The sequence below is a fragment of the Coccinella septempunctata genome, chromosome 5, assembly GCF_907165205.1.
Source record: "Coccinella septempunctata chromosome 5, icCocSept1.1, whole genome shotgun sequence".
Taxonomy (NCBI): domain Eukaryota; kingdom Metazoa; phylum Arthropoda; class Insecta; order Coleoptera; family Coccinellidae; genus Coccinella; species Coccinella septempunctata.
In genome coordinates, this window is record NC_058193.1 from 16,274,588 (window position 1) to 16,291,030 (window position 16,443).

Consider the following 16,443-nt stretch of genomic DNA (forward strand, 5'->3'; position numbering starts at 1 on the left):
AAAGGTTCCATACTGATTGGTTTTAATCAATAATCTGCTGGTGTTGGTGTGCAGGGGGATCGTTTCTTATGTTTATAATAGGAACTAATTAGTTTGCATTAACGAATGCAGCTCTGCACCATTTGTTATTACCCCAGAGGGGCCTGAGGGATCGCATCTTGGACCAATATTACTTTCAATATTTATCAACGATGTCAAATACTGTTTCATACACTCAAGAATACTCCTGTACGCCTACGATTTGAAAATATTTGAAGAGATACTGTCTATGCTAGATTGCATTCATTTGCAAGAAGATCTGAATACTTTCGCTGAGTACTGCAAACGTAATAAATTAATTCTGACTTCAGGCAAATGTTCTTTTATTTCGTTCACAAGAAATTTGGAAACAAATGAATTTCAATACAGCTTAAACAATGAATCGTGTTTATTTAGAGACTTAGGTGTCATTCTCGATGCTGTCAGTGCATTCTTCAATGCACATTATGACTATATATTCAGTGTCTGTAACAAGTTTTTAGGATTCATAGGTAAAATTTGTAGGGATTTTGATGATGCAGCTGCTATCAAGTCGATGTTTTAAAGTTATAGTTAAACTTTGCCTGTCTGGAACCCACACTACAGTCATAATAACTAAAAGTTGGTGGTAATTCAGAATAGGTTCATAAGGTTTTTGCACTTTAAATTAACTAAAGTGTATGTTACAACTGGCATCTCTCAGGTTCGTTCTGTTTACCGTATACAGTTACTCGAGCAACGGCGATGAACCTGATTTAATATTTATAAGATTATTACTCGTTATTACGACTGTATAGACCTGGTATCGTCAATACATCAATACTGTATCATGTATGTAACAGTTTACTAGAAATAGGCAATTCTTCGCTATACTTCAAAACGCACGATCTTGCGACTCTTTCAATGAAGTCTGCATTAATTTGCATTCTTTCACCATTGCCTTGAGCACATTTAAAAAAATTAAAAATATTTAGTTGAGTTAAATATTGGCTGTACAAAGGTATTTTAGTATTAGTGTGGGCGCCCACCAAAGTGCGTAGTACTGACATGACACATACATGACAAAGGCGATTCATAATTTTCAGATATCACACATCTGAGTGAAGTGTCAGTTATTATTATGCATCGCTTTTGTCATGTATGTGCCATGTCAGTGTTACGCTACTTTGGTGAGCGCTCTCCCTTGAGTGAAATTATATTTTATGATATCTTCTTGGCATATAACCTTTATGAAATCTCCATAAAAAAGCATTATGGTCTGAAAGCTGGAAGAATTCAGAGCAGTCCATTTGCTTCATTTCAACAGTTTCTTACTGGGGTCAATGGGAAATAGAAGACATTATCATAACTTTATTCTTTAACACTTATTCTGAATGATCAATTGCGATATTCAAATCTCGATCAATTCCCTCGTATAACGTAGTATAACGATCAACATGACGCCCCAGTCGCCCCGAATTATTCAATTACGAAGTTTTCTCTTATCTTTCCTTACACTAATCACCCAGAGGTTGTCTCTGCCCTGGGCCAACCAGCCTAGCGAGCGCTTCAGGTTATAGCACTAAATAACACCTACGACGCACGCACTTACCACCAAGTTGAACTGAACAATATCTCGTATTGCGTCGCTGCTTGATACATACATACTCTGTAATTTGTTATACATGGTCGGCCAGCACTAGGAGGACCTACCTCGCTATGGCTTGGAAGGCAACGTTTTAGATAGAATTTCTGATGAGATTTGGATTTTGATTCAAACTATTGCATTCCTCGAATTAATTAATCTTAGGTAGGTATACTTATTTCATAACTAAGATGATAGTTATGTCTGAAAATTTATATATATATATATTTTTTTTTTCACCTTTGTAGGGTTTGGCTTTGGCAGTGAGAACGCCGGGTCCAAGGACCCGACGTTGTCCGACGCCTATATCTTGCATCCTCTTAACATGACCGAACCATGTGAGCTGTTTCACCTCTATGTCTTGCCAAGTGGTCCCCTCAATTCCCATTCTTGTCTTCACTCCTTCATTCCTTATCCGATCTCTTCTGGAAATTCTGACTGATCTTCTTATCGAGTCCATCTCAACAGCTTCTATTCTCGATTTCAACTGGAATTCTCCAGGTTTCAGAACCATATATGAGTGAAGATTTGATCATAGTCTCGTAAATTTGAAACTTTCTACTTTTAGTTATTTCCCCAGTCCATAGCACACTGTTGAGACATCCTATCATTTTTTTTTGCGGAAGTTATTCTCTTTTCAATCTCTCCTATGTCTGTTCCGCTCTCGTCGAATCGTACTCCCAAATAGACATAGTCCCGACAGCATGATATGCGATGCCCGTTTTCAAGATCCAGAAAACCAGGCGGACCACCTATTCTCAAGTACTTCGTCTTCTCCAGGTTGACAGTTAAGCCCCATTCATTGTACTCCTCCACAAGTTTACGTACCATATACTCCATATCCTCTTGGTCTCCAGCAAGAATCGCCTGATCGTCTGCAAATTGTAGGGTATAAATATAATTATCCTTCAGTTCTATCCCCATCCCTCGTATCTTTCATTTCCATCTTTTCAGGCAGGCTGCCACATAAATTTTAAAAAGAGTTGGTGAAATGCAGCAGCCTTGTCTCAATCCCTTTGTGACTGCGAACTCCTTTGTTAGAAATTTTCCTACCTTCACTATTGATTTGGATCCTCTATATAGTTCCTGCAGTGCCTCTATGTATCTGTTGTTTATATTGGAGTGTTTAAGGATTTGTCATAGTCTAGATAACGAGACAGTGTCATAGGCCTTCTGAAGATCTACAAAAGTGATAAGGGTTTACATGTTTCTTGTACTTCTCTTAGTAGGTGATTCGGCAATGAATTGCTGTCTTGTTTCACCCAGCAATTGTTCATAATATGTCTTCCATTCCTCCGTTTCAATGACTTGGATTTGTGCTTGATCTTCTCTATTGTTTTTTAGCTTTCCTATAAACTTCCAGACCTCCGAGCATTTCCGTCCACCTATGTGCTTGTCAACCTCTTGGCATTTAAGGTCCCACATTCTGTCCTTTTCCACTCTGATCATCCTACGTAGTTGTCTATTGGCGTCTTTATAGTACTTATGATCTCGTTCATTTTTCGTGTTGAGCCATATCAAGTATTTCCGCTTTTTCTCATTTACCAATGTCTCAATGTCCAAGTTCCATCACAGCTTCTTACCGGTTCTTCTTGCCTTCACTCCTATTACTTCTGTGGTAGCTTCTTTCAGACTCTCGATGACGTTGTTGTAAACTTCTTCAAGGCTTGCTTGTTTTAAATTTGGTATCAATTTCTGGTCTTATCTTCTATGATATAGCAGTACGGTACTTTTATTTTCGAAGCTGTAGAAATTATATTTTATGTTTTCTACCTCATCCAAGCTGTCACATCTCGTGCTTTTGGATTTCACTCTTCTAAATGGAAAGAGCACTTGAGCTCTCAGCAAGTGATGGTCTGTTCCGCATGATGCTCCTCGTAGGACACGCACATCTCTCCATTGGAATATTGATTGTTGTCTTGTTATGACATAGTCAATAATTGTTCTCAAATTTCTAAAATTTTGTATCCAAGTAAACCGATGAATATCCTTGTGCTTATAAAAACCATTTCTTATAGTTAACACGTTGACTGTCCCATGCATCACATATGATGCATAAAGGTTTTCGCCAGGAGTCCATGAGTCGTATGTGATTCATTGATTCATGCATTTAACGTTCAAGATAAATATGGTTACTTTTCATGAACGCTGCAGTGTGGTCGGTTCATATGGGCTGAACGTCTTGTAGAAGTATGTATTAATAACCTTAATCATAATAAATCATACGTGATTCAAGAAACGTCAGCATCAAGCCTTCCATTGGACTTGAAGATTTTGAACAAGAACACTTCCTTAAATGGCTGCAGAATTAATTTTTTCATAGAATATATATTTTATCACACAAGAGTAACCCTTCTCTTTGGATAAATGTGTTGGACGTGGGGGGTGAAGAAAAAATTAGAATGGGGACAGTCAACGTGTTAAATTGTGTGCTGCACATAGGTGTATTAATCTTTGACCATTATCATTCAAAACTTCTTCACCGAATGGTCCCACCACTACGTCATCCACCTGTTTTCCAGTTCTTCCATTAAAATCACCAAGTAGAGCAATTAGCAATTTCTCTAGTGCTACCAACATTTGCCACTATCATATCCAACTTGTCAAAAAAGGCCTCTTTTATACCAATTGTTTCATCATTCGACGAAGCATAGGCAGCTATAATTGTAATGCTATGTCCCCTTAAGTTCATATTGACTGTCAGGATATTTTTGTCTATTGGTTCCCAGTTTGTTATTGCGGTCTTCAGATTTTTCTTTATGAGAAGTGAGACGCCTCGAGCTGCTCTTCTTTCTTTGGAAACTCCCAGAGTATATATGGACATATTCCCCGATATAGTTGGTACCAGTTCCCTTCTTTTTGGTTTCCGTTAGAGCCACAATATCCAGTTTCAGTTTTTCAATCTCAGACGCAATCATCTCAACCTTCTGATTAATCCCATGCACATTCCAAGTAGCCAAACTCATCATCCTTTTCCGTAGCTTTGTTCGTTTCCTGTCAAATCCATCCAATCCGAGGCTATTATTAGGCTTTTTGGTAAACTGAAATTTTTTACGGGTATTAGAGAACCAGTCTAATGCCCCAACCCCCAACCTGAAGGACCAGTCTAGTTTTTTTTTCACGGTGAGTATTTTATTTCCCACTACCCTCCGGCCCTTGAAGAGCCGATGAGCTTTCCCCAATTCCAATAGGGACGCGCCCGATGGAGGTAACTAGCAAGTCTCCACACGCAGATTAACGGCATACGTAATTATCAAATTCTGAAAAAAGTATCTCCCTGAAGAGGCCTCGAACCCACGACCAACTGATTAGGGGTCGCGGTTAGGTGATCCGATCGAACATATTAAGCCGAAATTGTAAATTAAGATCATAGTTTCCAATTAGAGTTATTTATAACAAACGAAATTAATTCAGATGCATTACACCCACCAAAATTGAATCAACAAATGTTACGATCTAAATCGAACTCACAATCTACAGGGTGTCTGGCGGCAGATTTATATTTTCAAAGTTAAATAAAAAAAATACTAATTGACATATCGTTTTAATTGAAATATTGAAAGACAGAATAATAATGCGGATTTTAGTTTTTGATGATTATGCCATCCAAATGTTTTCCATTGAGTTGAATACGCTGTTCAAATCGGAGCCTCGTGTTCTGCGCCACACGCTGCAGTAAACTCGGTTCGATTCTGCTGGTTTCAATGCAATGGTTTTTGGTGTTTCAGAGTTTCAGTCGCGGGTTATGGGTTCTTGGAGACCAGTAACGGCAATTTTGCTTATTTACGTGCCCGTTTAAATGGAAGTGACCCTCGTCGCTCCAAAAAATGCGATTCTCAGTATGAAAACGCTCCAGCATCGTTTAACACAATGTTTTGCGTGAGACGAAGTCACTTTCTTTGAGTTTCTGCACGATTTGAATTTTGAATGGATGGAACTTTAGATCCTTCTTTAAAATTTCATGAATAACCGCTCTTGGAAGTCCCAGTGAGGCTGCCCTTTTTCGTATCGAGAGTAGTGGATTTTGACGTAAACTCTCTTCAACCAGTTCAATGTTTCTGGGAGTCCTAGAAGATCGACTGGGACCTGGCTTTGGGGTGTTCATAGCCGAAGCTGTTGAGCGGAATCTCTGCACCCAGGAACGAATTAAATTCACACTCAGTGCATCGCTTATCCATCGAATATTGAAGTGTGAACAAAATTGTCGACGAGCAGTTACGTACGAATCGTTACTCTTGAAAAATGCCTCGATGGCGAACGAGCGATGCTCACTCGACCACTGTGACATTATGACTGAGAAATCCGCACGATCACTGATTCCAGTGACACCACCCTCCCTCCGTACCGTTTATTACTTTTTGAAATATTCGGACTTCAAAACATAAATCTGCCACCAGACACCCTGTACCATCACCCAAAGTATTGATAGAAATTCCATTTCGTGCACAAAGATAGTAGATGCTGACCATGGTTTCGGTCTCATTTTGACCTCGTCAGAGCAACATAACTTCGTCAATGAAACTGGAATGAATTGCCGGCTCCTTTTATTCGATGTCAGTAGCGGATATGATGTATACCTACACCGTAACGACATCTGATAAAGAAACGGGAACCAACCCAATTCAACTTCCTAATTCTCAGAGTGAAGATAATAATAATAATAATAATATATTTATTGATCCTCTGAGACATATAAACAAACATGTATAGGACAGGTCAAAAAACAAAAAGAAAACAGAAAAATTACTCGACTTGAAATACAAATGGTTGTCGATAATAATCAGCAACACTATAAAAACATTCCTTAATCAGTTTAGCCTTAACCTTCTTTTTAAATTCCTTGAGTTCGAGAGACTTAACACATTTTGGTAAATGATTAAATAATTTGATACACTGATATTTTGGTGAATATTGAAATCTAGTTGTTTTATGTTTGGGAATGTGGAATAGTTCCCCATTTCTAGTACTATAGCTGTGAAAGCTGGAAAGTTTTATGAAGTCCCTCTTATTCTCCTTCTAGTAGCAGTATGCATTCATTGTGATAGACTTTTTTCTCACCCTGGCCGCTCCTTACCTTTGCTCGGGCGCCAGTGGGGCAATCAGTGAAACCCCTCGTCTTTCACAGAATCTTCAAATAATTAGAGAGCCCGGGTAGAGTCTGATCAGTGGAGTCGGAAGAAGCTGTCAACCTGTAACTTGATCGGTCGGAAATCGGAAATATATCAACAAAATAAGTACAAAAATACGGTAAGAGCCCCAAGTCCTCTTGAGACCCAACGGAGGTCGAACGGTCACGGAAAACGGCAATCTACACAGCCTAAAGTGACTAGATCAAGTTTAAACGGTAGGTCGGTATTTTCAGCCAGTTCAACGGACTAAAGATAGCGGAAAATAGTGAAGATATCAGCCCAGGTATGCAATACGAAAGAAATAAAAATGCTATACAAGTGACTTGCCTTAAACTTTCAAATTTGTCGTAAGTCCCACTCACGGTAAAAACACCCTAAACACTTTCTTGGCGCCTAGATCGCAAATCATTCGCTCTTGGCCTTCAGCGCCGAGCTTCGAAGAGGTACCCCTCTCCGCGGAAAACTCGCCCCACTATGGATAACTCTCCATCGGATACACTCAAATTGTTCGGTCAATCAACTGGCTCGGAAAGAGAAAAAATAATTGAAGAGAAGGAAAAACGGAAAAAGTACAGTTGAACGGGAAGAATTATAAAATGTATGACCATGAGCGGTATAACTCTGTTCACCACAATTACCTAGCCTAAATATTGGCTTGAGCAGGAAATGGCTCTCTGCGTTGCTTAAGTTATGTCTTAGACCTTGTCGTCTCAGGATACCTGTGCGACATGATAATCTAGTCGAAACCGCAACTAGAGTTGCACTGACAGCGTTACTAGTGCAGCTTTTAAACACCTTCTAACGCTCATACAAAAAGATGTCGAACAGGACAAAATTTGTATCTGGAGGTAAAATACCCTCCCTTTCGGATTTCCGGGGAAAGGTGCCTGAGCGAGTGAATCATCGTACAACCGCCAATGAAAAGCACGTAGCTTTATTTGCAGCATGAAACGTCAGAACCTTGCTAGACAACCACAAGGCAGATCGACCAGAGAGGCGTACCCCCCTAATCGATAAGGAAATGCAACAAACATCCATTGCAATAGTTGCCCTAAGCGAGACACGCTTTTCGGACAAAGGTAGCTTGGTAGAACAAGCTTATACTTTTTTCTGGAAGGGCTTGCCGGAAGGCGATATCAGACAACATGGCGTAGGCGTAGGCCATGAGAAACGACCTGATCGCCAAACAAATCCAGATGGCATCTCAGAACGTTTAATGATCCTACGTTTTCCTGCAGCAAATAACACGTTTGTGAACATCATTGCAGTATACGCACCCACCTTGAACTCCTCTGACAACTTAAAGGACACTTTCTACGAAACACTCGTTGCTACATTAAGTAAAATCTCAAAACGGGAACGAATTATTCTCCTTGGAGACTTCAATGCCTGAGTGGATAGATGTCAAGACTCAGAACTGTGGCCAGGTTTAAAGGGAAATACGGCACATACAGCATCAATTCGAACGGAGAACGTCTGCTGGCTCTTTGTGCAGAACACAATCTGTGTATAACGAACACCTATTTTATTACGAGACCCAATTCAAGGGGGACCTGGCGCCACCCGCGCTCAGGGCATTGGCATACTCTCGACTATATAATCGTGAGAAGGAAAGATCTCAAAGAGGTGTTGGTCACTAAACCCAGAGCAGATCTGGAGTGCTGGACTGATCATAGGCTGCTAATCTCGAGAATGAAGATCTCAATGCTCCCAAAATAACAACCCAAGCCAAAGTTACTAAGAGAGCGCCTTCAAATCTCCAAACTACAAAACCCTTCTGCAAAAGAAAGATTCACAACTGCCGTCAAAGATAGCCTAATACCACCAGATTATAACGACGACATTGAGAGTGATTGGCTCCGCTTCAAATCATCTCTTACAAATACAGCGAAAGAAATACTGAGCACAGAACGCTCCCGAAAATCCCCCGACTGGTTCGCCGACAGCGGAACTCATATCGCACCCCTTTTGGAAAACACAAAGCGATGAAAACAGAAATTAACAAGCCTTGCGATGTTGCAGCCCAAAAAAGTCTTATAAACATAAAACGCTAGGATAGCTGGTGGAAATGAAAAGATAGGGTTATCTTACTCCGATAACCATGACTACAGGCGTTTTTTCGAAGCTTTTAAAACTGTTTATGGTCCAAGCAGAAAAGCTAACTTTCCTATAAAAGATGCTCATGGATTGATGATAGAAAAATCCTCGAAAGATGGAAGGAGCGTTACTCACAGGTCTTGAATCAAAATGGCGACTCGGATTTATCCATTTCAGACCGGCTCCCCGCGTATATTCCGATGCCATCGCTTCATAACGAAATCTCAATGTCGAAAATCAAGAGTGCGATAAAAAAATATGAAAAATGATAAGTCACCTGGTCTAGACGGCGTTCCAGCGGAGATATTCAAAGCCATGGATGAAGACATTGTCAATAGTCTCCTAACACTATTCCGCAAGATCTGGGAACAAGGAGATGTGCCACAAGACTTCAGAGACGCTTTAGTTATCAAATTCTATAAGAACAAAGGCGATACGTCCAATTGCAACAATTACACGGGCATATCGTTGCATACAAAGATTATAGAGACCTAACCTAACCTAACCTAACTCTATAATCTTTGGTTGCATAGTGTGGAAGGTAAAATTCTCTCGAAGATTATGGCCAATCGTCTGATTCCACTCTTAGAAAAGCTTTTACCTGAATCCCAGTGCGGCTGTCGACCAAATCGAGGTACAGTGGACCTAATTTTCACACTTCGATAGCTGCAAGAGAAGGCCCGTGAGCAACAATCAAGGATCTATACAGCTTACATCGATTCAAGTAAGGCCTTCGACTCGGTGAATCGAAAATCACTATGGAAAATCATGGGACGCATTGGAGTACCCGAAAAATTCTTAGCAGTGGGCAAGAGCCTCCATACCAACAACACCGCTAGAATACAGCATAATGGCTCTACAACCGACCATTTCTTAACCAACTCTGGAATAAAACAAGGCTGCGTGTTAGCGCCTTGCTCATTTTCGCCATATCTGTCCCAATAGTTGCTGACATGAATATGCCTGTAAGAGGTGTTGGAATAAGATTCAGATTTAATGGAGGCCTATTTAACCTGAAGCGCCTCAGAGCAAAAACCCGTACAAAATTTGTCACGGAACTTCAATATGCCGACGACTGCGCACTTATCGCTAGCAACTCAGAGGATCTACATATGATGTTGGGCACCTATAAACATATATACGAAGATTCAGGCCTTAGACTCAATATCTGCAAAACCAAAATCCTGACAAGTCCGCCACAAAGCCTTCAAATAGATATCAGCCTGGAGAATGAAACTCTAGAACAGGTCGAGCAGTTCAAATACTTGGGAAGCTTCATAAATACTAGGGCTAACCTAGACACGGGAAATACACAACCGTATCACTTCGACATCACGGGCATTCTGGAAGCTGAAGGACAGAGTGTTTTAAAATCACGACGGTTTATGTAGGAAAGATATCAGGATAGTTGATTTATTATGAACATATGATGTTGCGCCAACTTCGTGCGCTGATTTGGAATATTCAATAATAGTTAAAAGCAGTAACCCACATTTGACAAGCTGAGACTTGAATTCTATCTATAGTTCTAGTTGTGAGCTAGGCGTTAATGATTTTCTAGAGCGAAAAAAGTTCAAATGTATTTTGCACGAAATTTATATCGAGTGGGTTAGACCCAATCACGTCCAAGGCGACGATTATGAGAAGATCCGCCACTACATAGAGGTGGTGAAAATACAAATCATGTTTTTAATTTCAGTGTGTGAACTTACGAGACTTTATGGATGATCTGCAGTTCACACATTAAAAATATTTGGGAAAAAGGAGAAGGTTCAATGAAAAAAAAAAGGATTAAAAAAAGTATTATATTCATCAATCAAATATACATATGAACAATGAAAAAGTTGAACAGACTCAATCGTTTTCTTGTACTTTTCAATACATAAAGAACTAAGCATTCGAACTCATTAATATAGGGAATTTTAGAATCAATACTAAATTTTATCAATCACAAATCACTTATAAATAATGTATAATATCTTTTAATTGTCAGCCATATAATAATATTAAATAAATGTTTTATTTCTAGTTCAAAAATTACGACTCATTATTATTTTACCCTCCACAGCCTGTGTGTTCTCCACGAAACCAAGTTTACCATAAAAAGCATGAATATAACTATCGGTGCTTTTCATTGTTACATGTACTCCAAAACATCCTGTGGAAAAAAATTCAACTAAAATCGGAAATTATTGATATATTAAAAAATATCTTGATTATCCCAAGATTCCCTCTTTATAAACCAAAATCGGTCTCTTTCATTGAAATATGGTCATATACTGAGCAGTGTTTGGAGTTACTTTTTTCTACATATAGGGTGAGATCTCATCTAGCAGTTTTGTTAACTCGCCTACATCACCAAAATAGATGAAAAAATGTTTTTGACCGATTCCCAGTTCTCTTATTAATATTTATATGCTATTTTTCTTTTTATTATGTGTTGTTTTTTTAACTATTCAGTATTTTATAGAACATTTTGATCTGAAATATGACCGACAGCTCTAAAAGAGATGAGTTCCCAGAAACAAACAGCGATCGATGAACTGAATTCTACATAACACACATAACGAATGAGGCAACTAGATAATTCACGTTGATAACATAGCCAAAAAAAATGTGTATTTGTTGCAACAGGAATTCAAAAATCATCACGTGATGGGTGCGCATTTTCTGGAATAAAAAATCGAATATAATTTGAAAAATAAAGGAAATATTATATATTTTCTATATCTAACAAACCACCTCAGGAAGAATGATATCTGCTTGTCGGCTTTCCGTGACACAATTTCCGGGGAATACAAAGTTTTAAAAGCGCACCCAGTAGTAGTATTTTTATAGTAGTTTTGTACTTACCATTCGCTCTTAGTGCTGCTAGTAGAGCAGTTACCAAACGTTTACTCACAGACTGGTCTAGAACAGAAGGCAGAAGGCTGCAAATCATGCTTGATGGATGTGTAGTACTATTGATGCAGATTTCATCCTTGAATTCGTGGAAATACGTGATACTTTCCTGAAATTGAAAGTTAAAGATGTACACCGCATAAATGAACTTTATTATAGGGGATTTTTAGCGTGTTACCGGTTATGTTATGTTACTAGCGGTATTTTGTGGTTATCCCCTCCTCTACCGTCAAGAACAACTTTATGAATAACCAAAAATAGATCGGTTATGTAAAATGATTAATCGTTCATGTAACACAAAAAATAACGTCAACTCAGTACTCAGCTGAAACTGTTTCCTCATACTAAAATGGAATCGCAACAAGTTTGGTCCATCATGGGTACCATGTCCGATATTATGATCGAATAAGTATAAGCCCTCATTTTGAGATACAAAAAGAATATTACAGACCATCCATTCCTAATGAACACTGGATACAATACCATGAATCCATGATATTCTTCCAACTTTTCTGCCTAAAAGAGGAAACCTTCGCGAAACTCTAAATATTTTGGTTCTGACCGATAGATATTCAAATATGTAATTCATTCATATTTATGTACAATAGTATTCGCGCAAGTTATGTTAAAACTCTTTAGCATATGCATTAATATGAACATTTTCTGGTCCGTTTTGTTACACTGGTGAAACTTGGTCTTTATACAATGTCGGAACTATTTATTGAATCGTGTTCAAAAAAACTGCGACGAGTTCTATAGCAGCTGATGTTTTTTCTACATGATGTACAGTGGTGCATCCCATTCTGGGTGAGAGCCAGGTTTCTCGCTTGATATTCAAGATAGAGCCTTGCGGTTTTCACGTTCCTGTCCTACTTTTTTGTGAAACCCTAATCAGATTTTGCAAACTGTTTCTCTTTATGAGATACAGGGCGATTTTGGAAATTGATACTTTTCGGACCCTTCCTTTATCTCCGAAGTTATTAGAAATAATGCTGAGCTGAACTACGTCGAATCCAGGGACGTACTCAATATTTTTTTCGAGGTATGATTTTGAAGATACGACACAAACCTATATTTTTTTCAATGAAACACCCTGTATTTTATTACTTCGTTGAATTTGTTATTTTTCCCTTCAAAATGATGTATAATTTTATATAGGTATGATGTTCAGAAATGCTAAAAAACACTAAACATCACATAATGATGATTTTTCTTAGTAGGCCATGAATTTCCCAAGTTTCAAGGAGAGAATTATTACTTCTGATTATTAAAAGTAATCATGGATGATAAAAGCATCCTTGTTGTTATTATGGCTACTATGCATTTGGCATTATTGTTTTATCAAGTAGGCATATTGGAGAGAAAAAAACCAATCCGATCTAGCTGTCATCGCTATGAATTATTATTGTCTTTCAGACACAACAGTCCCGAAGAACTTCGTGCATCAACAGAGGCAGCTTTCCAGGATTTACAAAACCGCCGTTTTTTAATATTAAATGCCATCAGCCGTATATTGAAAAGGTTTGTCAATTATGTATTAGGGACAGCAATGTGAACAGTTTAATCAGTAAGATATTATGTAATTGTGACAATTTTTATAAATGATAAATATTTTATTGGGTATTTTTTCTGTATCCAATTTGTATTATGATTTCATCTAGGTAGGTACCTACGTTTTGTTTTTCGTGTTAGTGATGAGTGTATTATCTTTGTTCGCTTACTATCCTATAAGTAAAAATCACAAATGAAAATGATCCAAATAATTTATCTTTTATATGAGAAATCCATGGCCCACTAACAAAAATCATCATTATGTGATGTTTTAGTGTTTTTTAGCATTTCTGAACTCCGTACCTATATAATATTATACGTCATTTCGAAGGGAAAAAAATAACAAATTCAACGAAGTAATACAATACTCCATTGAAAAAATATAGGTTTGTCTCGTATCTTCAAAATCATACCTCGAAAAAAAATATTGAGTACGCCCCTGGATTCTACGCAGAATTCTGTATCAGACGTAGTTCTTAGCTCAGCATTATTTCTAATAACTTCGGAGATAAAGGAAGGGTACGAAAAGTATCAATTTCCAAAATCGCTCTGTATCTCATAAACGGAAACAGTTATGCAAAATCTGATTAGGACAACTCAAGTTTCACAAAAAAGTAGGACAGGAACGTAAAAACCGCAAGGCTCTATCTTAAATAGCAAGCCAGAAACCTGGCTGTCTCACCTAAAATGGGATGCACTGTACACTAACGGAGACCAATATTCTTTTCTTCGATGAAAGAATGGTTTATTTTGGCGGAAAAAACCAGTTCCTTCAAAAAATCATTGCTTGTATTCCACTGGTTCATGCTTGATATTTAGCTAATTTTCATATTCTGTAGAATGAATAGATTTTCATAAATATACAGGGTGGCCATTTGAAAACGAAACAGACGAGATTACAGACGAAATAAATTTTTTCGATAGAAATGCTCGGACAGGTCGATTTCTGTTTCGAGGGGGACAACTTAAGATGTAGGTTACGGACGCATAGCGCTTCAACCCTTGCTACTACAACCCTCACCCCCAATTTTTGAATAGGGAAGATGGGGTGAGTGATACCTCATTTGAAAGGTATTTTTATACTGATTTCAGCACAGTAATTGTTTTTTCATTTTATGCATTAGTTCTCGAAATATTCTTAACTAAGTATTTGAAAATGAAGTGGTGTTTTCATGGCACTTGTATTGTTTTTTTGTGAAAAATCGACATTATGAGCTTCAAAACAACCATGACTGTGGCTTCCTTCCTCCAATCCACTGACATAGAAATCTTTAATCAAGATGTCGAACAAACAAAGCGTATTGCGAAGGAGCTCAATCTTGCTGAAACTCAATCAAAATTATCAAAAACGAAAACGTTTTTGATATTATAAAGTATTCAATTCTGAACATATTATCGTTCAAATCCTTGCATTCCTTCAAATGGTTTTCAAGATATCGAGAAAAAACTGGAAATAAACGGGAGATATGCGTATTCAATATTATGTTCGTTAGTCATATTCTAAGGCCCGGTACTTTCACCTTCGAATAAATTTTATTCAACGAATAATGACGTACCGACATTCCATCTATGACAAATAAACTCTTCTAATTAAGTTTCAATGATAGATTTATTCGATGAATAACACTATCTGAAAGTGAAAAGACTGCATTTTTACTTATCCTAAGAATAAGACTTAATAAATGCGAATAAATTTATTTATTCGCACGTGAAAGTACCGGGCCTAAATATCTTAATCTCAAATTTTCAAACTTTTGAAATCGAAGAATGTGGGAATATTGCACATTTCCTGAATTTTGAGAATCTCGTCTCAGTTAAGCCGCACATGTTACAAAACAGGCGAATAAACTATCATACAACGATGGCTTCACGAATCTACTTTGTATCCGATTATGGAAAAATTATTCGTTCGAAAATAAGGGAAACAATACACAATGACATGAGCACATGTATTTTCTAATTGAAGTGCTTCCCCATAATTTATAAAAAGGTCCTTTTGCATTGCAATGAGTTGGAAAATCTAACAAATTTGTTATTCATTTGAGTAGAATACAGATGTTTCACTTACTTGTGCGAATTTACTAATATTGCTGTTGATAAGAGATAAAGGATATTTTTCACACATCTCTGGAATCCAAGATAATTCTTGTTTAACCCGGAACTTTTTGTGATCTGGTGCAGCGCATGCATATCCCACAATGCCAGAATCATCTTCTACCACCAGGCAGAACTCTGGGTGCAACAACAAGTAAGGAGCTACTATTCTGTCAGCATGAAGATCTTTCAGACAATCTGGGTATGGATGTTGGTCTTCCAATCCATCTTTAGAAGTTCTTGTGCAAATACTCATGACATCATTTTCATCTGTGTTGATGTATGGTCTTATTGTGAATATCCGACATGTTGGCATATCCGGTATTTTGTACACGAATAAATCGTTCCCAGAATCCACAGGCATCAATCGCTGAAATAATATTTATTCATTTAATATCAGGTATATTTACTCATGAATTTATTTAGAAACTACCTGCAAATCTGCAGTTAAACCACCCCTGAATACCCAGGGTTCCTGGTCACCACTCATAAACGTTTCTTTCCAACCTTTAGAAAACCCTAGAACCGGAGCAAATTCGTAAGCGACAGGACCGAATACGAAGTTACGCTAAGCGAACTGCTTGGTCTAAACCAAAACTACGCAATGCATACCAAACAATTTTACGCTCAATGCTTGAATTTGCTAATATGCAAAGTCAATGAATGAAAAGTAAACAGATTCATTCAGTATATGATGAGTCTTTGTTATCTTAATTTATCAGTGTGTTCCTCATATAGGATCATATTTATTCAAACTACAAACACATGATTGATTTGGTAATCTGACGCGCGGCGCCAGATCGGCCAAGAAAATCATCTGTATTGTTTGAATGAATGAGATAAAAGTATCTCATTTTCTGGACATTTATATACACTGTCGAATCTATTTACTTATAATTTACGCAATTGTTACGCTTTACGCTAAGCTTCCTTGGATTAGAATCCTGTAATGCATACATGTGTAGGTTCCTTGGGTGAATGAAGGCATAGACGAAGGGAAATGGCCACCAGCTTGGGAAAAAATAAACC

At 37.8% G+C, this 16,443-nt stretch overlaps 2 protein-coding genes across 2 annotated transcripts in view; both read right to left on the reverse strand.

Annotated features, from left to right (window-relative positions):
• Positions 1-2,206: 2,206 nt before the first annotated feature.
• LOC123314054 lies at positions 2,207-2,566 on the reverse strand. The gene has a single exon (XM_044899167.1). It carries the CDS (start codon positions 2,564-2,566, stop codon positions 2,207-2,209), a length of 360 nt encoding a protein of 119 aa, XP_044755102.1.
• An 8,093-nt stretch (positions 2,567-10,659) lies between these two features.
• The window catches only part of LOC123313140 (protein O-GlcNAcase), a 30,747-nt gene continuing 24,963 nt past the window's right edge, over positions 10,660-16,443 (reverse strand). The window contains exons 11-15 of the mRNA XM_044897877.1: positions 16,372-16,425; positions 15,848-15,933; positions 15,389-15,784; positions 11,722-11,878; positions 10,660-11,026 (exon numbers count right to left, since the gene is read on the reverse strand). Coding sequence (XP_044753812.1) covers positions 10,899-11,026; positions 11,722-11,878; positions 15,389-15,784; positions 15,848-15,933; positions 16,372-16,425 — 821 coding nt within the window. The 3' untranslated portion in view covers positions 10,660-10,898. The remainder of the gene's footprint in view (positions 11,027-11,721; positions 11,879-15,388; positions 15,785-15,847; positions 15,934-16,371; positions 16,426-16,443) is intronic.